This window comes from Hypanus sabinus, chromosome X1 (assembly GCF_030144855.1).
Source record: "Hypanus sabinus isolate sHypSab1 chromosome X1, sHypSab1.hap1, whole genome shotgun sequence".
NCBI lineage: Eukaryota > Metazoa > Chordata > Chondrichthyes > Myliobatiformes > Dasyatidae > Hypanus > Hypanus sabinus.
Window position 1 is genome coordinate 40,319,743 of NC_082738.1, and position 24,104 is coordinate 40,343,846.

The 24,104-nt window shown below is 38.5% G+C and overlaps 1 protein-coding gene across 4 annotated transcripts; it reads left to right on the top strand.

The window, feature by feature from the left end:
- The first annotated feature begins 419 nt into the window (after positions 1-419).
- On the top strand, positions 420-23,532 carry casc3 (casc3 exon junction complex subunit). 4 transcript variants are annotated; one of them, XM_059956428.1, is made up of 13 exons: positions 420-606; positions 5,795-5,822; positions 6,396-6,448; positions 7,422-7,571; positions 10,848-10,999; positions 11,286-11,462; positions 13,458-14,164; positions 14,413-14,468; positions 15,581-15,752; positions 17,297-17,395; positions 18,385-18,590; positions 19,195-19,389; positions 21,627-23,532. In XM_059956428.1, the coding sequence occupies exons 1-13, from the start codon at positions 460-462 to the stop codon at positions 21,666-21,668; spliced, it is 2,184 nt and encodes a 727-aa protein (XP_059812411.1). In that variant the 5' UTR covers positions 420-459; the 3' UTR covers positions 21,669-23,532. The 4 variants fall into 4 exon arrangements, with proteins under 4 accessions (XP_059812411.1, XP_059812412.1, XP_059812413.1 ...); XM_059956429.1 differs by lacking the exon at positions 21,627-23,532 and adding an exon at positions 20,516-21,613 and having other exon boundaries at positions 421-606; positions 19,195-19,317; XM_059956430.1 differs by having other exon boundaries at positions 422-606; positions 19,195-19,357.
- Positions 23,533-24,104: the final 572 nt, after the last annotated feature.

The following is a 24,104-nucleotide window of genomic DNA, read 5'->3' on the forward strand; positions in this document are numbered from 1 at the left end:
AGTATAAAAGTGAGTAGAGTAGGGGCTAAGCACACAGCCTTGTGGTGCAAATTTGTTGATGGTGATTGTGGAGATGACGTTGCCAATCTGAACTGACTGAATCAGAATTTACTGAATTGTTCTTTATTACTTATACCCTTCTAAAGATAGTGCATTTTTGTTTTATGTTTTCCTAGTGGCACCTTGAGGGTTTAATTGAGAAAAAAGCAAGCTATGATTGAAGAAACAGCCTCACAATTTGATTGTCTGTTGTGTCTGCAAAAAGAGCACTGCCTCCCCGAACATTGTAGTCTTTTTCGTTCCAAAGCTCTTATTACGAGGACCCCATTGTACTTTGTGATGTAACGTTGGGCCATTTGTCTACCGGGAAATGTAGTCTCGTGTCTTACGGTTTACTTTTGCCTACAGCGCCCAGGATGCACTACACCACAAGTTTTTCGGTTTCCTCAGTGAGCGAAGATGGCGGATAGGCGGCGGCGACGCGCTTCTCAGGACACCGACGAGGAAGAAGACGACGTGCCTAAGTCGGAGCTGGAAGTTGTTCCCTCCGTCCCTTGCATCTTAGACTTGTCTGGTGTTCAGGCTCGCGAAGCAGAATCTGAGTGTGTGAGTGTGGCCAGCGGGGGAGAGTGAAGGGATGGGGATAGGGATGGGGACTGGGGATAGGGATGGGGACTGGGACTGGGCCTGGGGTTCCTGACACAGCCTGGCGGTACAGGGATGTGTCGCCGGTCAAGATAGGGCTGAAGGTCTTTCAGTCTCCTAGGCTCCATGTTAGTTTGATATTTTTCTATTTAATTCTGTCTTATTTGTTCACACATTGGGTTCAACATGTAGAAATGGTTGAAGACGAATCCAGACGATTTTTTTCGAAGTTATTTTGCTGGGAAGTGGACTGCACTGTGATACAGAAAATAAGGCTGCAGTATGGTCATGTATTCTAATTTCGTTTACGATCATGGTGTCGCAGATCAAAATGACCTCATTAAAGGCTACATTGTTGCTGAGGTTAATGTAGTAGACTGCGATCTTTTACGTTAGCCTCAACAACGATGTACTTTTAATTGTAATCTGTGGAAACTCTGGACAAGTTCATTTCTTCCAGGTAGGGTATCAGAAAAATATATTTTCTTGTCTTACGTTTTGCCTCTTGTACACAGGCATTTCCCCCATATCATGATTTGCTGATGTTTCATTTCCTTTTATCATGATTAGTTGATTTTTCAAGACAATTTGTTGCACCTTGGTATATATGACGACAACTTAACTGTTTCAAATAAATATTGAACTGCTAGTCGTGCTAGTAAGGAATATGGAAATTTCAGGCCAACTTAGTCGATGGTTACATCTTCCTGTTCAAGTATGAAAGCTAAAAAGTAACAAAATCAATGGTTTATGCCTGTAACATTGTTGACAAGTTAAAGTGCATATGTAAGAGTTGTGTAAGGCATGTATGTTGGAGGTACCAGAACGCTTTAAGTAAAATTTTTACTGATGTGACATGTAGATCTTTTTTTGGCTTATTTGGACTAAAGCAACAAGTATGCCTTTGAAATGTATTAATTTATTTTAATGTCTACAAATAAAATGAAGCGACTTAAAATTGATTTTGTTCCTTTGAAAACACAGGTGTAATCAGTAGTACTAAAATTATTTCAACTGTACCTGAAAAGGAAAAAAAAATAATTTTCTGAGTATAAAGTTTTGTAAGTAAGTAGAGCAAGAGCTATAAGATTGAAAGCAATTAAAATTGTGAGATGTACATTCGGACAGCCACACATGCAAACCATGCCAACTATGAATGAATGAAAACACAAAAATACAACTGCAGATGCTGTGGATCAAAGAATACGTACACAATACAGGAAGAACTCAGCAGGTCAGGCAGTATCCGTGAGAAAAGAATAGCCAACGTTTCGGGCCGAGACCCTTCATCAGGAATGGGGGGGGAAGAGAGGGCCGTATGAATGAATGATGGTTTAATTGTATGATAACAGGTCTTTTTTAAAAAGTGAGAAGAAATGAATTTTGGATCCCATGCATTTGTGTCCCCAGTCAATCAATTGCTTATGTTTTGTAGGCTCTACTGTTTTTTTGTGTTTTCGTGAAATGATGAATCATTTCTTGCAAAAATGACAGGATTGATTTCTGTTTCCAAAATTTTCTGCTGCTATTTCAACACTACTTAGTTCAATGCTATTTTTCATACTTTATTAATATATTCAAGCTAATGTTTGATAAATGGCATTTGGAAATTATATTAAATGGATACTTTACATATTTTGCAACATTGATTATCAGTCAGATGTATCAAGTGGCTTCCATGGTATAAGAGGTTTGGTTTTTGTGTAGTGAAACAAAAGACCACGATAGGGTCTTTTAAGAGACTATTAGATAGGTACATGGAGCTTAGTAAAATAGAGGGCTCTTGGTAAGCCTAGTAATTTCTAAGGTAGGGACATGTTCAGCACAACTTCGTGGGCCGAAGGACCTGTATTGTGTCGTATGTTTTCTATGAAACAAAATATCCACATGTGCATATGACCAGTGAAATAATTACAAACACAATATTAAACTTATTGGATTTCTTTTTTGTTTTGTGTGACTATTATGTCACCAAATAGTAATGATATCATTGCAAGATTTGACACTTATTTATTATCATTTTATTTATTTATTTTTTCTTTTCTGTATTATGTATTGCATTGAATTGGTACTGCTTAGTTAACAAATTTCATGTCACCAGCCGGTGATAATAAACCTGATTCCGATGTCCATTTTAAAATAAAATTAACATAATGACAAAATATTGAGTTACTCAGTTAATGAAGTCTGCTGTTTACTTGCCAGCAATTGTGACTGCTGAAGTTGTCATTGAAACTGATTGTTTAGGCAGCAGTCTCCACTATATAGTCACGACACTAGTGACTACATTTCACTATCTGAACTACTGTTCTTACTAGTGTGCTTTTTTTTAAGATGTGACCTGGGGCTTGCCTTAGAGTTGTTATGGACACTTACAAGATTGTAGTGATGGCAATGTGGTGGTGCACAGCTCTGACATCAAGATTTAGTTCTGATCTCTGGGGGTTTTCTGTGTGAATTTTGCATGTGAACTTGCTCACACATCCCAAAAAATGTGGTTGGTAGGTTAATTGTAAATTGTACCCCCATCCCTGTATTGTATAGATGACGTGGAAGATTCAAGATGAATAAAATGGGTCATGGGAGCATTAGTGTAAGAATGGTTGTTTGATGGCTGTTGTGGGCTCAGTGGGCCAAAGGGCCTGTTTCCATGCTGTGACTCTGACTACATGGCTGAAATATTTTGCAACTTAAATTCACCAGTCAATTAATTTGTAGAAAAAAATGTATTAATTGTCTTAAAAACACAAAATGCTGGCAGAACTCAGCAGGTCAGACAGCATCAATGGGAGGAGGTAGTGACGACGTTTCGGGCCGAAACCCTTCATCAGGATTGTTTCGGCCCGAAATGTCGTCACTACCTCCTCTCATAGATGCTGTCTGGCCTGCTGAGTTCTGCCAGCATTTTGTGTTTTTATTTATTTCCAGCATCTGCAGATTCGTTTGTGTGCCTATTAATTGTTTTCATTTGAGATTAATGTGTTTTGCTTAGGTTTCTACATAAGCACATAAGAAACGGAAGCGGGAGTAAGCCATCTGGCCCATCGAGCAGCCACTCAATAAGATCATGACCATGGGCTCATTGCCACCTACCTGCCTTTTCCCCATAACCTTTAATTTCCCCTACTATGCAGAAAACTCATTCAGTATAATGGGGATATGAGGAGTGAATGGGGCTAGTGTATCATTGTTTGTAAATCCACATATTTCAGCATTTGGTTCATGTATGAGTTCAGAATGTGAACTCTGCTTCTAGAGCGCAGCCAAGACTTGGGTGCAGATTATGGACTGAATGTGTGGTTGTAGCTTGGGTTTGGAACACGAAGGAGGGGTCAGGAAAAGTGGGTAGGTTTGCAGCTTGGGTAGGGGTCCATTTGTATATTTTCCACTTCCTTTAAATTCACCTGGTTCAATGGAAATTTTGTTACACTACAATGTAACAAAAAAATGTTGAGTAAAAGTGTCTTGATACAGTGTTACTAATGGGAATACCGTTCAACTGTCTGGAAGATGAGCTGGTCTGACATCACCAAAATCCTAGGGATGCCAGGTCATTAAAGTTTTATTGTAAGTTGGTGTATGTGCTTCAGCATTAAGTAGTTTTTGCCTTACAAGTAACATTCGCATCATGCTGTGCCAAGCAATGACCATATTCAACAAAAGAGATTTCAGTTCATTTTATCATTTAATAACATTACCATTGCCATGTACTTATTCAATACACTTGCAGCGTTGCTATTGATCAGCTGGAACAGCAAGATAAATAACTATGAGAGCAGCTTTTTAGGTACCTGCAGAGAGCAATTTGTCTCTCAACACCTCAATGTCTTTCCACCATCCACAGTAAACATCATGGAATACTGTCCACTGTCTGGATGAGTGGAGTTCCAATAACTCTCAAAAGGCCCAACACCATCCAAGGTGTCGCAGTCCACTTGACTGGTACCCTGGTGGTGGTTAGCATCTGTCTGTCTCGAAGTACAATGGGTGATGATGCCCAGTCATCAAGATCCCTCTCTTGACCTCGCCAGTGTAGTCCAAAAGAAAGCTTATGAAACAATACGTTTGGCACCAGCTTGGCTGCAGGAGCTGCCGGAAGAATGTTCAATGATGTCCAGCCGCCTTAGGGGCTCCACTCTGGGTTTACTTTGGTAGCCTTTGTCTCTCCTGAGGCAGTCCACGAGGCAGTGGGGCTATTTACTCATCACTGAAGATCTGGTTCATGAGCACCAGGATGTGTCCACATACTGGTGAGCATGCGTGCTACCTGTGCAGGGGCCGGGCTTCCTCCCTGTCCTCTGTAGTTCAGTGTGAGTCCGAAGTTCAGTTTCTGTGTCGCCAGCAAGGAGGCACCACATGAGGCTTTCTGATGGGGAGGCTATGTACTAGCAGGGAGAGACTTAACCATTCGGCTCTCCTTTTCACAAGACTGCTAGCCAGTGGTGGAGGCTGAAAGTGAGAGCAATAGGCACTACCCACTACACTACCACACTAGACACATCATAGCAACCGTTTTGGCCCTCTATCCATTGCATTAAACATTCTTTCCCTTCACTATCACAGTGAGTAAATGCTGTGTGTACCATTACAATATGCATTGCAGTTATTTACCTAGGCGGCATCATTTCCCAAACTTACAACTTCTACTGCTAAGTAAGACTGTAGTTTCAAATGTACAAGAACACTGTCATCAGTATGTTCCCATCCAAGTCCATTTTGAATTAGCATTTACTGTTCTTCATTATTGCATCAAACTCTAGACTTTCTTAACCTAACACTTCTTTACTATAGAAGGACTACAATTATTCAAAAAGCAACTCACTGTCACTTCTCAAGAGTTGTTAAGGGGAAGGGCAATAATTGCGAGCCTTGCCATTGATGTCCAGATTCTGGAAATTGAAAGAAAGAAACAAGTGAGGGTTAAGTGGGGAAGTGGTGATGTGAAGGATGGAATCTCTAATTTTTCGTTACTGTCTGATGGTATACAGTATATTTTTTGTACCCATGTGTGTATGTGTATACATACACTGAAACACACAGTATATCTGTTAGCGGGGTAGTATGTACATTTGGTGTTAAATATCAGATATAGTAACATGCACTGAAAAGGCAGAAAATGAATACCAATGAAATTGTCTTTCTTTTGTAGGAGAGTGAAGATGGCATAGAAGGCGATGGTAAGTACCACAGATACACGCAAACCTTATAATTTCTGTTAGAAAACATTAAGGTATATTAAAAGGTTTTGACACTTTTTATCCTATCTGTATTGAATTTGTAAGTAACTGTGTTAAATAAGTGTGTTTGTATTCTGTGTAATTAGAAAATGTATTTTTTTGCCCTTCCTCTACGATGGTACTAATGCTGGTATACATCAGCTAGTTTATTGTGGAGAGGTTTAAAACTCAAACCTCATGATATTCACAGCATTTTGCAGGAGGAATCACTATATGATAATCAGCAGTGCTTGCTGTCTTCCCACATCGTAACCTATAAACAGACAGGAACATGTATTGCATCATAAAGTCCTTTGTTGCTGTGTTCGCCTCCACATATAACTGCTTTGTTGAAAATTCAGTATTGAGTCAAAGACCATTAATGTCACATCAGACTGTACATTTGCCAACTCAGCCATGTAAATTTGACACAAAGCTCTCCAATTATGTTTTATGGTAATTGAAATTGACATGTAGATTGTTGGTTCTGTTATACTTTATACACTTGCTAATTTTTTTATTCTTTACTTTCAGCTGTTGTACTTTCAGATTATGAAAGTGCCGAAGAGAATGGTTCTCAAAAATCCGTAAGTGTAGTAGTTTGATATTGTATAGTTTGATTTGGTTATTTTAATTTTTTTAATGTAATTGTAGATTATGTGAAATAGATTTGAGTATAATTTTAAAACTTTTGGATTTTAGTATATACTGTCAGCTTCATCAATCATCAAAGTACATTTATTGTCAAAGAATGTATAAATCACACACCTTGATCATTTTACTGATTTGGGGATAAGTTAGAAACAAGTTTTGGACTATATCCGCTTTTGGTAGCTTAATATAGTTTTTAATTGTGGAAAATGATTCAGAAAATTGCCTGATAGAAAATTTCACAGTAGATATATTTTGTAGTTAAGTCATTTATAATCTTGCCCAGTCCATGTTCTGAGCTGAATTCATACTTTAATTGGGCTAAAATAGGGAGAAGGAAGGAAAAGTGCTGACTTGCTGTAATGCAAGAGAATAAAACATTGTGCTATGACTAAATTGAAAACATTACTATTATATGTACAATGTAAATATTTTGTGCTATTTTCTGTTAATTTCTAAGTATGTAACTTAATAAAAGCTCAGTTTCTGGTGTACTGTGTAATTCCTGTTTTCCCTAATGTAAATTTATCCGTATTGCTGTTTCCAATTGAACAGTTTCCAAATTGGTCCTGGAGTTCTGTCATGATTGTGGCAAATATATAAATATGTGCAGTGGAGTCCGCTTTAACACACATAGCCAAACTCACTTTTATTGTTCACACATGGCCACTTGGAACATTTGTCAGAGTATCAGGGAGCTGATAACTGTCAAAGACAGCTTGAGTCACTGTACTCAGAAAAGGATGGAGGCAGAAAAAACTTGAATGTTGAGACTCAAAGGAAGCTATGGTAACGTTTTGATCATTATGATGAACAACATCAGACTGCTTTGTAAGAAAAATAGCTTCTTGCGCATTCTGTTTTAAATGTATTACATTATTTTACCAGTGCTTAATCAAATGTTTGCAGGAAGAAGATGGTGAAGAATATAGTGAAGAGGAAGTCCCAAAAGAGGAAGCAAAAACTAGCAATAAAGGAGATGAGGATGAATCATCAAAGGAAGGAAAGCCTGAAGAGAGAAGAGAGATTACTGGAGAGAGACAGAGTGGAGATGGACAGGTAACATAAAATGCTGCACATTTCACTTTGCCAGGATAAGACTGATTTGACCTTATAAGCCTAAAAAGCTAATTCATTTATGGTGACAATGTGTACGTGGTAATGTTAAAGATCCCCAGCATTTAGAAAGAAAAGTGAAAAAACACTTCAATTTTGTAGCAACCAATCACTTTTGGAAAATCTCAAAATAAATTACGATCAGTGAATTATGCACGATCAGCATTCATTTACCTACTTATAATTTTGATGTTCACTAGGGAGCAGTGTCGGTCATGAGTTTAGAAGAATTCCATTTTAAATAGTGACATTTGTTGCTACTCAGAAGCAGCTGGACTTGTAATGCCTCATCCAGAAAGTACCACTTCTCATAATAACCATTTTACTGAGTAATTATGGAAGCTGTACAGCTGGAAGTTCTATGTAAAATTACTGGGACATAAAGCTGGTGATATAACTCTTTTGTTACGTGCATTTTTTGTATTTGGATCTGGCAGTTATTAGCACAGTGTAAAAGTGCATTTAGGATGCACTTGAACAAAAATGTTGCAAATGACTAGAGATGCATTTCATGCACAAAGCATCTCAACCAAGGTAATAATCCTGTTGGAAAGCAAATTAATTGCAGGTGCTAAAAATATATATTTTTTAAATAGGCTCTTTGAGTCACGCAGCCTAGCAATGCCCAATTTAACCCTAGCCTGATCATGGGACAATTTACAACGACCAATTGTAACTAGCAACTGGTACATCTTTAGAGTGTGGGAAGAAACCCACATGGTCGCGGAGAAAACGTACAGGCAATGGCTGGAATTGAACCCGGTCACCTTTATGGTAAAACATTGTGCTAACTACTATGCTGCTATGCCACCCCAATATCTGATGTATAAACAGGAAATGCTGGGAAAAATACATGCATCATCTGTGAAGTGGTGAAATAGAGTTGATGCTTGAGTTCAATAATCTTTCACCTCTCTCTGCAACTGTTGCCTGATCTGTGTTTCTAAGATTTATATCTTTGTTATAATTTCTCTCTTTGCCACGTTAACTAATCTGCTCATTTCTCAGTAAGTTGAGCAGTGTCCCTAATGTTAAGTGCTATCCTTTTGCAAAACTCATACTTCTGCATTAAATTAGTCACATTGTCAGAATTTGTGCAAGTACATCCCATCCTCGTTACATGCCGGGGGTGGGGTGGGGGGGGGATACGTTCCTTGCAGCCGATGCATAATGTAAAATCGCATAATGTGGATAATTATTTAAATGGAGAAAATAGGGATGCGTTCCAGAGGGCTTCCGAAATATGTTTTATCTGTAATTTATTCACATTTTCATACTGATACAACACAAAAGCAGTCCCACAAGGCAACATTAGTATTATATTTCATCAATTTAAGGTAATAAATCATAGAAAGTTAACATACTGGGGTGTACAGTACTCACCAACAGTGGCAGGTGTGTTCGCTCTGGGAGATGAGTGGTTGTTGTGGTGTTGGGCAGCTTTACATGGATAAGGTGGACATCAAGCACAGCAAGGGGTGAAGGAAGACTCACAGAACAGCAGCAGGAGATGACGCCTGTTTGAAGAAAGTGGTGAGGGTTGTTTGCTTGGCAGCATTTTTTTCAACATAAGTTTGCTTGTAGGGAAGAAGGGTTGATGGCAGGGAACAACTGAAATGCTGACTCCATTCTAAACTTGGGTCCATATCCATCGTCATTTTGTGCGAAGTGTTCTGAATTCCACCATTCCCTCACCGTTGGTAAACTCCCAAGATTTTCAAAATCGTCTGTTGCTTACAGCATCTAAGATAGTTCGCCGTAAAAAAAAAACCTTGAATGTGGACCACACCTTGGTCGAGTGGTTGAATCAGCGATGTTGTGTTAGGCGGCAGGAAACACTCTGTTATATTACGATGAATGCTGCCCAAATGTTTAGGATGGACTAGCGCATTGTCAAGCAACAAAAGAACTTTAAAGGCAAGATTCTGTTCCCTGTAGTAGCGTCCCAGAGCTGTGTTACCTTCAGCTGATGCTGTGCTGTTTAACCACCGCTCAACTGATGGCCCAGGACATGACATCAGATGCTTAGGAGGCATAGTTAAATATTTCAAGCACAAAATCACTGCACCGTAGGTAAAACCAACAAAAGTTTAAGAGCGCAAGAACGCACATCCACACATTGCCAAAACCAATGCAAGACTGGCGGGAGTGAGACTGAGGTGTGCGCACGTGACATGTATTGGTGGGAAAGCAGTGCTCCTCGCATAACTGAGTTTTGGATGCAGATAAGGAGACGTTGGTAGAAATAGGTTCCGCATCCGCATAGTCTGAAGACGAATATAACAAGGAAAGGATGTAGTCATGCATCTCGGAGTCATAGGCTCCATCAGAAAGTTAGGGTCTTCAGGAGAGAAAATAACATTAAGATTTTACATACTTTTGGGGGGACAATATCTATTTGTTCATACAAGCAGACGAATTATGAGCAAGAGGAGGTCATTCAACTCCCCTCCCCCTGCCCACAAACCTATTGTGTCATTTAATGAAATCATGACTGATCTGATCTGACCTTAACTCCAGTTTCTTATCACCCACAGTAACCTTACACCCTCTTATCAAGTGTTTGTCTGTGCTAAGTAATATTCAAGGATTCTTCCTCAACAACCAATGGAGACAGAGTTCCAAAGATGTACAACTCTCAGACCAAATGTTTGCTTCATAATTGTAATAAGTGGGTGACCTTTTACTTTAGACAGTGACCATGTAATGCTAGATAGTTCCGCAAGAGGAAATATCCACTTCACCTCCATCCTGTCAAGACCCCGAGATGCTTGTGTACATTCAGTGACACAGACCAAGTTCCCACATGGCAGAAAATGCCTGGAACCCTGCAGCAGCTCTGAATGTGCCAAGCACTCATTTGTATATACAATGAGAGTTTTGGACAACCAGAAAGATGGGTTTGCCAGCTGTTGCAGGGTTTCAGGCAACTTATGCCATGTGGGAACTTGGTTTGTGGCAATATTATCGCATCTTACAGAGAAATTGGAATGGTTGAATTGTATGCCCTAGTTGAACTACTTACTGCACGTGGTTAACGCATGTGCTTATTTAACTACATGAGTGAGGGAGCACTTTCCAACTTGTAAGTTATTCAGCTTTCAAGCTGTTTTCAGGAACAGAGCCTTATCATATGGGAGGAACTGTATTAAGTGACATGAAAGCTGCTATTTCTTGCTCTGAAAATAGTTGTTTTTGTTCCACATTTTCTCCCTGTAGGAAAGCACAGAACCTGTTGAAAATAAAATGGGTAAAAAGAGCAGACGTCAACTGGATGATGATGAAGATCGGAAAAACCCTGCCTATATTCCACGGAAAGGACTCTTCTTTGAGCATGATCTAAGAGGACATACTGAACCAGAAGAAGTGAGGTTTGTGATTGATTGTCATCCTATTGTATGAAATATGAGCCAGTAATTTCATCTCCAAAGATGCTGCCTGACCTGTTGAGTTCCTCCAGTGTTTTTTGTCTGTTACTGAATTTAGTTGCTGATTTGTAAGAATCAGTGCTAGAGATCAGTGCAGAATTTAAGATGTAATCATGCAGTATATTTGTCTTCAGGTGAAGACCAGGAAGTATACAAAAAAGGTTCTTTTCCCTGTGCTGTCTTTCTGGATATATTTACTCTGTTCAGATTTTAACTTCTCTCTCTCCAGGCCCAAAGTCAGACAGCGCAAGCTCTGGAAAGATGAAGGTCGATGGGTGCACGATAAGTTCCAAGAAGATGAACAAGCACCTAAGTCCCGAGATGAACTGATTTCCTTGTATGGTTATGATATTCGATTAGACAGAAATCCTGATGAAATAAGGCCACGAAGGATTAGAAAGCCGAGGTTTGAAGAATTTCTGGAATTTGAACCTTGAGAAAGCTGATAAAATGCATGTAAAATATGTAGTTCCTAATTCTTAAGTTCCTACGAATTGATCAACAATTACTGCCTTTCATCATACATCCATTCTACCTTCTCATATGATTTTCCTTTATCTTGTTTGCAATCTGTCTGATGGCATTTATAGTGTTAAGATAAGAATAAGAGTTTGCAACGTTGGGAAGGTTTGGAGTTGGGTCATGATGTAACATTGAAGGAATCATCCCAGGGTTCTGTTATGCTGGATGGGAGTTCTCTGGTATACTGAGGACGGTTGCTGATACAGGTGTTTCTCCCCTCCCCCCCCCCCCCCCCCAAACACACACACAAAGGTGGAGCGTTTCTATGAAACCTTTCTGAAGCCGAAATGGCATAAAGCAAAGAACCATTAATTTATATAAGAAAAATTTTTGTAAAAGCGAAAATCCTCTTTGTAATGCGAAAACAGGTTATTAATGCAGGTTTTTTGTAAAAGCGAAATGGTGTAAAGTGAACATTCTTAAAGCAGGGGACACCTGTAGATTGTTGCGGGAGGTGATAGGGTTAATCATTAAAGAGGTACCTGTGTGTATGGCAGTACTGAAATGGAGCATTTGGGTTTGTCCTCATGTAGTCATGTTGACAAAATTCCAATGGTAAATTCTGACAATGGGCAGCAATGTTCTTTAGGGCTATGTGCTAAGGCAGCTGCTTTGTTGGTGAATGTGATTTAAATGCAAATCAACGTTTATAGTTGGCACCAAGTTTGGAGGTTAACAGTGAAGAACATGCAAGTAGATTGCAATAAGTTTATGCTGGTAGACTGGGCAGAAGAATGACATGAAAGTTAAGAAACATAATTGTGTTAATGTCTTGGCTGACAGATCGAAGGGCAGTGCAGGTTCAATGCATAACTTCAAAGGTTATGTAGGAATCAATGGAGGGAGGGGACTGAATGTATATGTGCATTAGTTCCTTGAAGAAATTTCCCAAAACATTTCCAAGGTCAAGATTTCAGTTACTAGATTAGACTGAAGGAACTGGTTCTCTTTGGAATTTATTTGAAAAAGGTTTGCAAGATCAGGATAGTTTTAGATGGATATGTAGCAGCTGCTTACATTTGCAAAAAAAAAATTAAGAGAAAGGCAAAAGATAAAATGTGCGGTGAGCGTTTGTGACTTGCTGTCTGCAGAAGGGATCAACCAGAGCTTACAAACAAGATTTTTTTAAAAAAGTCTTGGAAACACTCTTCAGATCAGGCAGAATTCTACAGCTATAGAGAACATTAATGTTTCAGGTCTCCCATATTCACTTACCTTTTTAAAAAAGAAATTGGATGGTAAACTGCAAGAAAATAATTTGCAGGTCTATTGGGAGAGAGTGAAAGAATAGAGTTTTGTTTGCATGGATGTTATCATGGGCTTAATGGCTGCATCTCATGCCTTGTAATTCCACCAAGGAAGCTGCGACATGTTAGTGTAGCAAAACCTCTACAACAAAAAAGCAAGTATAAATATTGTACCCAGTTGCTATTGTATTTGTAGATCGAACATATAAAACTATGAAATTTTCAGTCAACTTATCCAGGAACTTCTGTGCTTGACTAAAATTGTTATTTATATATGCGTTAAATATTAGTTCACTGTCGATTTGGTGCTTAGACGTGTAATTGGGTCGCTATGATACCATAGCGGTTATTCCATGCTATTAAAGCTTGGGGCGTTGGAGTTCAGAGTTCAATTCCAACACCATCTGTAAGGAGTTTCTATGTTCTTCCTGTGGAACACATGGGTTTCCTCCTAAATACCAAAGAACTACCAGTTAGTAGATTAATTGGCCATTGTAAATCGTCCTGTGAATTAGGCTAGTGTTAAATAGGTTGTTTGCTGCGCAGTGCGGCTCATTGGACCAGAAGAGCCTTTTCGGCGCTGTCTTTAAATATGTAAATTAATTCTCTCTTTATGTAAAATTTTACAAAAGGTTTAGAAGTCCTCAAAACCGAGACTCTGATTGGATAGAAAAACCACCACCAAGGCCTTACCTACGTAAAACTGTCAATATTGTCCCTTCTACAAGAACTTTTAACCGAAGGACAGGAGGACAAGAACGGAAGTCTCCAGCAAAGAACTACTTTAAAAATGTTTCTTGTGTTGAAGATCATGAGAATGTGAAACCAATTGAAGTAAATAGTTCAAGAAGTTATCATTCTTCAGGGGAATTATCGACCAGTGAAAATAAAATGGATGCAAAGAATATAGAACAGGGTCATGTGAAAGAGACTGTGATTATAACAGACTGTTTAGAGTCGGTGAAGAGTTATGGTGTCACGAGAGAAGATGGCTCTGTACAAAATCAGTCCCTTCCTACTGACAATGTGCCACAGGTACAGGAAAAGACAATAGAAAAGAAATCCTATTCCCGTATTCGAAGAACCAGGAACAAAGTCACTGAGGTAGGGAAGCCACAGTCTGTGGAGGACACTCCAGTCCCAGGTTTGGTTCCTGCTGCTCAGCAGATACCTATTCAGCCTCTCCCTGCACCAGTGTCAAAGGCTGGCTCCTGGGAGACCCCATCCATAGACTCTGCTGTGACTGGGCTCGAGTGTGAGATGACCCAAATGAATTTGTCGGGGAAAAACTGGACTCCAAATAGCCAACCACAATGTGTACAGCCAAGAGACCTCCAGGGTAAGTTCTGATACAGTTCTAATTTCTGCCTGAGCACTTTGAAATGACTTGTATATTAGCATTGCAACATTGCTTTTCATGAGTGTTCTTGAGGTGGGAGAGTGCTTCAGTTTTTCTCTACAATAGCATGTTGATCAGGGATGATTTCCTTTGTTATCAGTAAAACATTGTGTGATGACATGGCTCCTCTTTCAGTTCTTTCATTTAGCTGTTGTTACATAAAGTGTAAGCTACTGTCTTTCTTCCAGGCATTCCCAATTCACTACACATGAATGCTTCTCAATACAACAGAGTGGAAGAAATGGTAAGAAATTTATGTCATAATATTAAACTAATATGTAATTCAGTGGAACCTTGTGGGTTGGATGAATAACTTTAAAATCTTTGTAGACAGTACTCTAATTTGGTTTTAGAGCATAGTTTTTCCAGACAGTATTTGTGTAAGCATTTGGGTGCCATGGTAACATAGCAATTAGTCTGATGCTATTACAGCTCGGAGTGTTCCAGAGTTCACTTACAGAGCCACCTGTAAGGAGTTTGTACGTTCTCCCCGTGAACTGCATGGGTTTCCTCCCATAGTCCAAAGACATACGAGTTAGTAGATTAATTGGTCATTGTAAATTGTCCTGTGATTAGGCTAATGTTTAATAGGTGGGTTGCTGGGTGGTGAGGCTCGTTGGGGTGAAAGTGCTTGTACAATGCTGTATTTCTAAATGATTTACTTCTATGGGTAGGTTAGCTGCTGTCTGCATCTATTGGGAAGCATTTAAAGAAATCTTATATTAGAAAATGCAGCCTTTGACAACATGTAAATGTGGCCTGTATTGTAACTTTTTTGTGTTGTTTTATGTGGTACATCACTGTGGGTACATATGGCATACATGTGCTGGGTAGCCAGTCAATTTCATGGATGTTAAATAAAGAAGGGAAATTGTTCAAGGATAGTGTACTGTGGACTATATCTTTCACCTTCAGTACATGAATGCATACCCCTGCAGAACAAATCTTGCAAGGTTCTGTCGCCAAGTGTTTATATATTTAAAAATATTGGTCTGGTGGATTATGATAGTCCACGTTTACGGTACTTTGCAATGGGGTGGAAAAATGTTAAGTTTTAGATGTAACATCAGTTTACTAAAACAAATGTAGGTTTCAAATTTTAACTGTGGCTCAATAACTTCAGGGGTTGGTTAATTGTTGCTAATGCCTGTTATTGGCTTCAAGAATCACCTGAACTTGTTAAATGAGCATGGTGACACTTCTGCAGTGATGATGATGCAAGAGGGATAACCAGACAGTCACAAGAAGAAGAATACATGACTATTTTTCAAAGACAACACAGTAAAGTTTTGACGTGTTGACTCCTTGTGAAGAGTATGTCAATTAAATAGTGTTAAATGGTTGAATGTCTTCCAGGGCAGCCAAGCAAGACGGGCAAAGCGTTACTCATCTCAGCGACAACGGCCAGTACCCGAAACACCCCCACCACCACCTCCTCCAGCACCTGCACCGGCACTGGGGCCAGCCCCAGCTCCAGGCCCTGCTCCTATGCATATTGGCCTCATGGAAGGGCATTATTATGATACATGTAAGGGACTGATTTTAGTATTTATCCTTAAATAGCAAATTGAATTTCAAGTTAATTTTTGTCAAGTAAAATACCAATAGGTAATTCACAATTTTTTTTTGTTTTCATATTTCTTTTGGGATAATTTTTAGAATGCATTGTTCACAAACTTGTACTTATTTCTGAACTGTAATTTAGAGTTCTGGTGTAAATGCTATCACCGTGTAGTAGAACATAGAAAAATGTGGTCCATTCAGTTCATATTTGTGCTGGAAGTACGATGTGTATGTGCTTGAAGTTACAGCTCTTCATATCAGAGTACTTTTTAAAATCTATCAAATTTATACACCTACCATATTTTCAGGCAGTAATTTCAGACCCTTAATTCCCTTTGGATGAAAAGTATTTTTTTCTCCCTTTGTTCTCCCTTCTAATCTTCCTACAAATTTCATTAAATATACTCTGTCTCCCATTTCTGAACTTAAAAAGAAATGGATCTTTTCCATTTGGGCCCCTTAAAAGCTCAATTAAGTCATCTCTCATCCTCTTCTAAAGCAAGCTTATCCTGTTTTTCTTCACAGAATAATTTTCTGGTCCTGGTAATATTTTCATAAACTTCCTTTTCTCCCACTCACTCCCAGTCAATTAACTTTCTTGTAACGCACTGGCTAGAACTTGATGTAGTACTTATTGAATGTAACATGAAATCTTAGCATAACACAACCCCCAACCCCCAACACCACTCTTTCTTTCTAATAAAGCAGAGCATTCCATATTCCATTTTTAACCTCAGTTGTACCTTTTAAGATCTGTGGATGTGCATTGCAAGATCCTTTTGCATCTCTGCATCAGGCAGTGACCCTGTTTATTATGTGTTCCCTTGCCTTGTTTCTCCACATCTCATGTGTTGCCTCACTTCTCTGGGCTAAGTTCTTCAGTGGGTATGGTAAAGCTTTTGTCCTCTGTCAGCTGCAATATCAGATGTATAATTCTGCACATCATTATTTTCTGCTCTACATTTAATTTTATATCATAAATATATATCACAAAAATGCAAGCTGTCAGGTATTTTTGGTAAAGAACTCTATATCGGCAAGGTGGAATGATTATCAATTTTAACACAATATTTTGATGAATAAATTGCCTTTCTTAGAGAAATATCTGATTGGCCTTGCCACAGTCATTTGAAACTTTTTTTTAAAGCCATAGTTATTTTTTTAAAAACCTAGACGATGGAAACCTGAAATGTGAAGAGGAAATGCTAGGGACACTAAACAGGTCAAACAGCCTATGTGAAAGGGAAATCAGTTAATGTTTCAGGTCACAGAGGTAGGACAACTTCAAGGTTGGTTTATCTGGAAAAGAAATGACAGTGAATTCAAAATAATTAATATCTTAAAATGAGTGCATGAAAGACTTTCTAAAGCATTGAAACATCATGCAAATATTTCTGAAAAGTAACCTCAATCTGACGTGGAAAATTATATATCTTTAAGTAGTTTTAAACTGTTTTGTTAGTGATGCAATGATCTGTTAATATAATCCAAACTGTTTCCTTTTTGCAGTACAATTTCAAGGACCAATTTATACCCACAGTGAAAGTTCAGCTCCTCTGCCACCTCAGGGCATGATTGTTCAGCCAGATATGCACCTTCCTCATCCAGGTATTCTGTTCTTTTGAACCAAGAAAGGGAGATTGAATGTCACTTGGATGTATTGGTGGGCCAGGGAAGAATTTAATCTTAATTGAAAAGGCATAAAGATGGATTATCTGTTTAGATTTGCATTTGATTACTTCAAGATGTCATAATCTTCCCTTGATTCAATGCTTTTTATCTTATAGTATCTCTTTCTTTGATTGTGTAGTTGGGTGAAACTGAGTTTAAGATGGTGAATGTTATTTCCACCATCATATTGTGCTGAATCAGTGATGCCAACTTCAGATTGTAGTGTCCTCATTATCAAAAAATTGAAGGTGCAGGAAACCTGAAATCAAAATGCAATGCTGGAAGTACTCTGCAGACTAGGAAGCATGATTGAAAAGAAAAAATTCAGGTTGATAACCTTTCATCAGATTTGGCTGGAATGATGATTATCCAATTTTTTTGAATTCAGTAGTGGCAGCTTAAAAGCCTGATGAAGGTTCTTTAATCACAAGTCTCTGAAGGAGATGTAAATAATGACTTGAATGAAGACAGAGGTAGAGAGAAAAATAGAGGGGTTTAAAAAATATATAAACAATGCTGGAACGGTAAGACTTACACAAGAGAGGCCAAACCTAGTAGATGCTGGAAATGTTCCAAGGGCTAGGCAGAATCTGAAGGGAGAGAGGTAAATGGTCTTTCATGAGAACTGGCTACTCTGATGCAAACAGGAAAAGCTGTTTATCTGAAATAATTGAATTCAGTATCATGTTCTAAAGGCTGTACTGAAGCCAGAAAAGAGATGCTGTTTGTTGGGCTTGATGTAAAAGTGCAAGACCAAAGGCAACAAGGTTAGCGAGGGAGAAATCTAAAGAAGCATGTTACTAACATGCATCATTGAATTTTCATAGAATCCCATAGCATACACTTGGTGAAATTTGTGATGGCTCCTTGGAATGTGAATTATCTTCTACTAGATTTTTTTTAATGAATCCTGTGTTCATTGTCAGTTCCAGGTTTTAATCACCACCAGTCACCTGGCCACCTCACCAACACTGGTCTTTATGCTCCACAAGTTCCATTGCCATCTGGGCAACCACCTCCACCCCAGGTGCTACCTCCTCCCTTCTTTACTTCTGGAATGATGAACTATGGAAATCCCAGTTATCCATACACAACAGGAGGACTCCCACCTCACATTTATCCAACTACTCAGGTAAGCAGGCATACAAGGAATGGATATAAAGCAAGAGTCCATGGATCAGGACGCATAATCTTGTTATTAATAATGAAATATATAACGTAAGTGCAAGTAAATGTGTTTGGAGCTAATGAATGTTTTTTCCCATTTGTTCTTAATGTACTGGAAAGAATTTCAGCACAAAAATCAGAATTTTCAAAGAAATGAAGAGCAAACCAGATTATTCTTAATATTGTGTATTAGCATTTACTTGTTAAAATAAATAGTTTCCAGTGATTTGGGGACATCCAGTAAGAGGCAATAATAAGCAAGTGTTACTGTTCACAGCAGTTTTAAAAATTAGGGTTCCTTGAGATACAATGACACAATTTTCACTGTTTCATCAACCAGCCATGTCATCTTTATTGCAAGTACTTACTGCTGGTATTAGCAAAATGTTTATGTTTATGCTCTTACTGTAAGTTATTGTTCACATTATTTCACCCAGTGCCAAAAAAGTGACTCCACTGAGGACCTTTTTGAAAAGTATAGAGATGTTTATTGCTTGGTCGTGCACATCCTGTTTATTATTGAAATTGAAAAATTTATGAAATACTAACCATGTGTTGTGTGTTGTCAGGCCCAGTCTCAGGTCTTTGGTGGAGTCACTTACTACAACACTGTACAGCAGCAGGCTCTGCCAAAGCCATCACCTCCAAGACGACAATCGCAGCCTGTTACTGTTAAACCACCGCCACCTGAGGTACTTGATACATCCATCATCTGGTTTCCATGCAGCATAGGTACAACACCATCTGAAGCTGCAAAATACTATGTACTTATCAAGTTAACTTCTATAAAGTAATGCTGTGCCTAGTTAATACTTCCCTATGCCTCTTCTCCCCTCTCCTCTTTATTTCACCCTTTTCCTCTCCATTTTACCCCACATACCAAAGATTCACACTTCATTCTGTTCACTTTACTGCATGCTCCTGCACTGTTCCTGAGTTAGGTGCTGGCTCTCTCCCATCAGTGCCTTCCTCTCTTCAGATCTTATTCTCCATCATCTCCTCCTTTTCGAATTTATTATAAGTGTTAAACATTTATCATTTGTTTACAAGTGATTGTCTTTTGTTGAGGACTTATGTACAGAGCTGAAGATGGGAATGTCACTTAAAATGAAACAACATGAAGAACTTACACATGACTGCTTTTTCTGCTATGGTTCTAAGATGTGCAATCTTGGAAGTCCTGATTTTCCTATAATATTGCAGTGAGGTCTGCAATATTATAGTGCACTGCTTTTCTTGAATAATTGAGCAAGTTAACATATTATATACAGATCCTCTCCAGGTTATGACAGAGTTCTGTGCCTGAGAATTGTTTGTAACTGGAGCAATTCTCAAGTAGGGAACACAGCAACTAAGTAAAATGCTTAATTAAAACAGAGGCCAAACAAGGACAATGTGTAGTTAAAACAGGGCATTTAACTCCCAGAATGTGGAAGGTACTTAAGAGTGCTGCAACAGCCAAGAATTCATCCTGCCTGAACACACATTCCTATGTATGGGCTGTACATAAGTTGGGTGTTGGTAACCTGGCAATGTATTTGTGCACGTGTTTTTAAGGTGTCAATTTTTTTTTGTTCCTTCTCCCAGTGAATGCCATGTAAACATTCTTTACCAGAAGATTAAGCTTTTAGAAATTTGTACCTGGGAGGGCTATCTCTAGGTGATCATGATCAAAAATAGTCAAAGAGTATCAATGAATCTTTGGATGCTAAAACCTAGTGAATAGGGAAAATAACCATCTCCCACGATCTTTAATCGTGGAGCAGTCCTGAAGCGTAGCAGTTGGTGCATCACTTTACAGCACCAGCGATGACTGATTGGGGTTCAATTCCCACTGCTGTCTGTAAGGAGTTTGTATGTTCTCCCCGTGACTGTGTGGATTTCCTCCAGGTGCTCTGGTTTCCTTCCACGTTCCAAAGATGTGCGATTCGGTTTACTGAGATGTGAGCATACCGTGTTGGCGCCGGAAATGTGGTGACACTTGCGAGCTGCCTGGCAAAACCTTCTAATTTGATTTGATGCAAACAATGTATTTCACTGTATGTTTTGATGTGCATGTGACAAATAAAGCCAATCTTTAATCTATGGACAATTCCTATTTAATATGTTGTTGTAAGACTCACATGTAGAAAATGGCAAAAGGTCAAAATACTTGGGAGGGCTGTCATAAAGATTTTTCCTAGCATGATGTTGGGGTGGAGTGTGACTATGTAAATCATTATTCAGTAAATAATTCACATTTTTACATTATTTTCCAATACAGAAGGAGTGGCACAATGATCACTGTATTGCTTTCTTGAGATAACTTAAATAGTGTATCAAATTAGTATCACTTAGTCTGCTAAACAGGGTTTGAGTAGTGCCTTTTAACATTCTGACGTCCTGTAGTGTGAATAGTTGCTGAGAATTGCCAAAAATATGTTTGATTTAAAGACTATGAAGGCAAGCGTATCCACCTCTTCCCAGGCACTTGCCAACCATTTCCCAAGTTTTTGCAGAAACTGTTATTTCTTTCCTGTTATGTCTCCTTTAAGCAGTAGAATCTGGTATGATTTCCATGACTATTGGTGCCCTTGTTTGGGAAATTTGTTATCCACTTTCGGTCAGATGAAATTTCTGATAATTGTTTTGCAATAAAGTTGGACAGGTGGGAGCTTATTGAGATAGCAGTTTTAATATCTCTATCTCAGTAGTGAATTTCATCAGGTGCTCTCACTACAAAGAGCCACACTGTCAATTTCAGTCCAGCATGTTGTTGGGGTGTGGGATGATGCTCAGAAAAAAATTCCAGTTGGATTACTGGTTGGTGATTTGGAGATGGATTTTCTTTTTCTTCCTATCCCAGATATCCTGACAATAAGTTCTACTGCCCATGCAGCAAGTAATTAACTGTTATCAGAATTTTAAAAGGCTACAATTTCAACATTTTTTTAAAAACAGTAAAAGATGACATTTATTCCAGATTGTTGTGATCCAAAGTGTTCCTACCTTTTTTTTCTAGGACAGCCGAAGTGAAAAACTGAAAGAAAGGAACGAAGCTTAGCTACCAGGGAAGTCTGTCCATGAGTTAAAAGAGAAATTGTGTGGATAATTGGTCCTCTGTTCATGTGTTGGACACACTGCTGACTTTGACAATACTACTAATGGCGCTGATGTTTGTGGCTGTTTAACTCTGGTTGCAGGATTCACCAGTCAGTCTTTAACAACATGCAGCTACAAGCAGAATTGACTCCTAGGAGGCTTACCCTGCAGCAATTGACAAATTGGTTCTTGAGCAGCTTTTCATTACTGTGCGAATGGTAACATTGTGGAAATCCAGCAGTCAAGGTCTGATTTTTAAATTGATTTTCATGTGATCAAGTGCGACTAAATAGTTTCAACATATAGCAATAATCTACCAACCACTGAGCCTTCATGTTGATTGGTATTGATTTATTTGCAGGTTAGCGTACTGTACCCTTGTATTTTCTCAGCTTTCAATAAACATTTATTAATATTTATTCTGAAATTACTTAAGATGGTTACTTTTACTCGGTGTAAAGTCATATATGCAACATGGAGAAGTGGTTAACTAATTTCCTCTTCTGCAGAGTAGGAGAACAAAAATTTCTAAATGTAGTTTAAAGCCTATCAGTTATAGTACTCTTGAAGACAGTATTGGTTCAAAAACTATTTCTTTTATTTATTTAATTCGTCCTTTTTTTAAAAAAAAGCTCAAATTCCCTCAAATCAGTTGTGAATGCTACAGTACATTGGCATGCTGTACACCTTGCTTGTAGGTACCATATACTGATGTCTTTGTTTAAAGAACATTGCAAACAAAAACTTGCCTGGCACTGAAACAAGATTTTCATTTTGCATTGTATTAACTTCAGAAATGGGGGGGGGAGGGGGGGAGAATTCTCTTGGAAACAGAAAAAAGGGGGTAAGTGAAAATTGATGAAATGTAGTTGGCTTGTGCTGTTTGGAATTGGATTGTTCCTTTAATATCATCTGCCACACTGAGGGAAGCATGACTGAGTTTTTTTGTTATTCCTCTTGTAATTACAATAACTCAATATTGATCGAATCTGTAATGCGCTGTATTAGCGAGTACAGACATGATCCAGTGAAAATGTCTGTGTTCTAGATGGTAGCATTTATCCTGTATAAGAGTACTTGGGTACATCCTTGACATATTCACTTGAGGCGATGTGACCATTGATAAAATAAATAGACATATATGGACAATGTAATATTGAGGAGAAACATCTAGGCATTGGAAATTTAATTGACCAGTTATTTTTCAACCTTCTATTTAGGTCAGAAGTGAAAGTTATTGACAAGATTCATGAATGATTGGGAATTGAGTAGTGAATTGTAGTGCTACATTATCCATTCTGCTACAGAGCTTGTTTGCATTTATATAGCATTGCTTACCAGGCGGCTTTGTTGGTGAAAAAATAGGTATTGTATCACCTCATTTACCAGGCTATGGACTTGTACGTTTCCTTGTTTACAGACCAGAGCATTGATGCTGTTAACTTGGATTAATGTGTCTGCTACTCCTGGGATCTGTTTAGCCTGTATCTGTGAGGCCGCTTAGGGCAGCTTGTTTATATGTTGAATGCTGAATTAATAAGTGTAATTATTCATTTACAAAATACATTCTAGTTTAAAATGTCAATATTCTGCAGAGTGTAAACTTTTGTCAATGTTAAATTTAAATGTAATAAACTGTCTTTTTTCATTATTTTGCCTTAAGATTTAAATGTATTTGTTAATTCCACTTATCAGTTGTGTGACTAATCTAGACCCCTGAACACTGTGATGGCTAGTTTTTAATCCTCTTAGAAATGGAGATTTGTAATCAATATTTTTGTTGCCATTTGGTGGACACAGTTTAATAAAGTGTGGGAAAAAATGAAGTATCTTTACCTTGTTTTACCAAAATGAAAGTTCTGTCTTTCAGATTCTTGGTTCAGTTCTGTTTTTACTTATTCCTGCCCCTTGTTTCTTTTAATAATCAGCTGCTGCCACAACAAGATATCTTTGCTCATGAGCTAATTGTAAGTGCACCTTGAATTAATCTCGTTCCTTTTTCCCTTCTGCAAGTACTATTTGACAAAACCTGGCATGTCCATCTCATCATGCAAGTATTCCAAGTCCAGCATGTTGTCAGATGTGAAACCTTTGGCTCAACAGCCTCATGATCTTGCCTAGAAACGTGGGGAAAAATAAAACTGACATCTTGTGAGCCATGTAGGCAAGAAGACATAGCCTTTCAGTTGATATCAAGGCAGCTTTCCACTGAGTGTGGCACCATGCTGCCTTGGTAAAACCAAAACCAATGTGGAAACATTCAACAGTTGCAGTCGAACCTTGCACAAAGTGGTTGTGAATGTCAATCTTCCTGCCTCCAGGAACATGAGCTCTTCAGGACAGTGTCCTATGCCCAGTTCTGTCTGATTGCTTCATCAGTGATCATAAGACCAGAAGT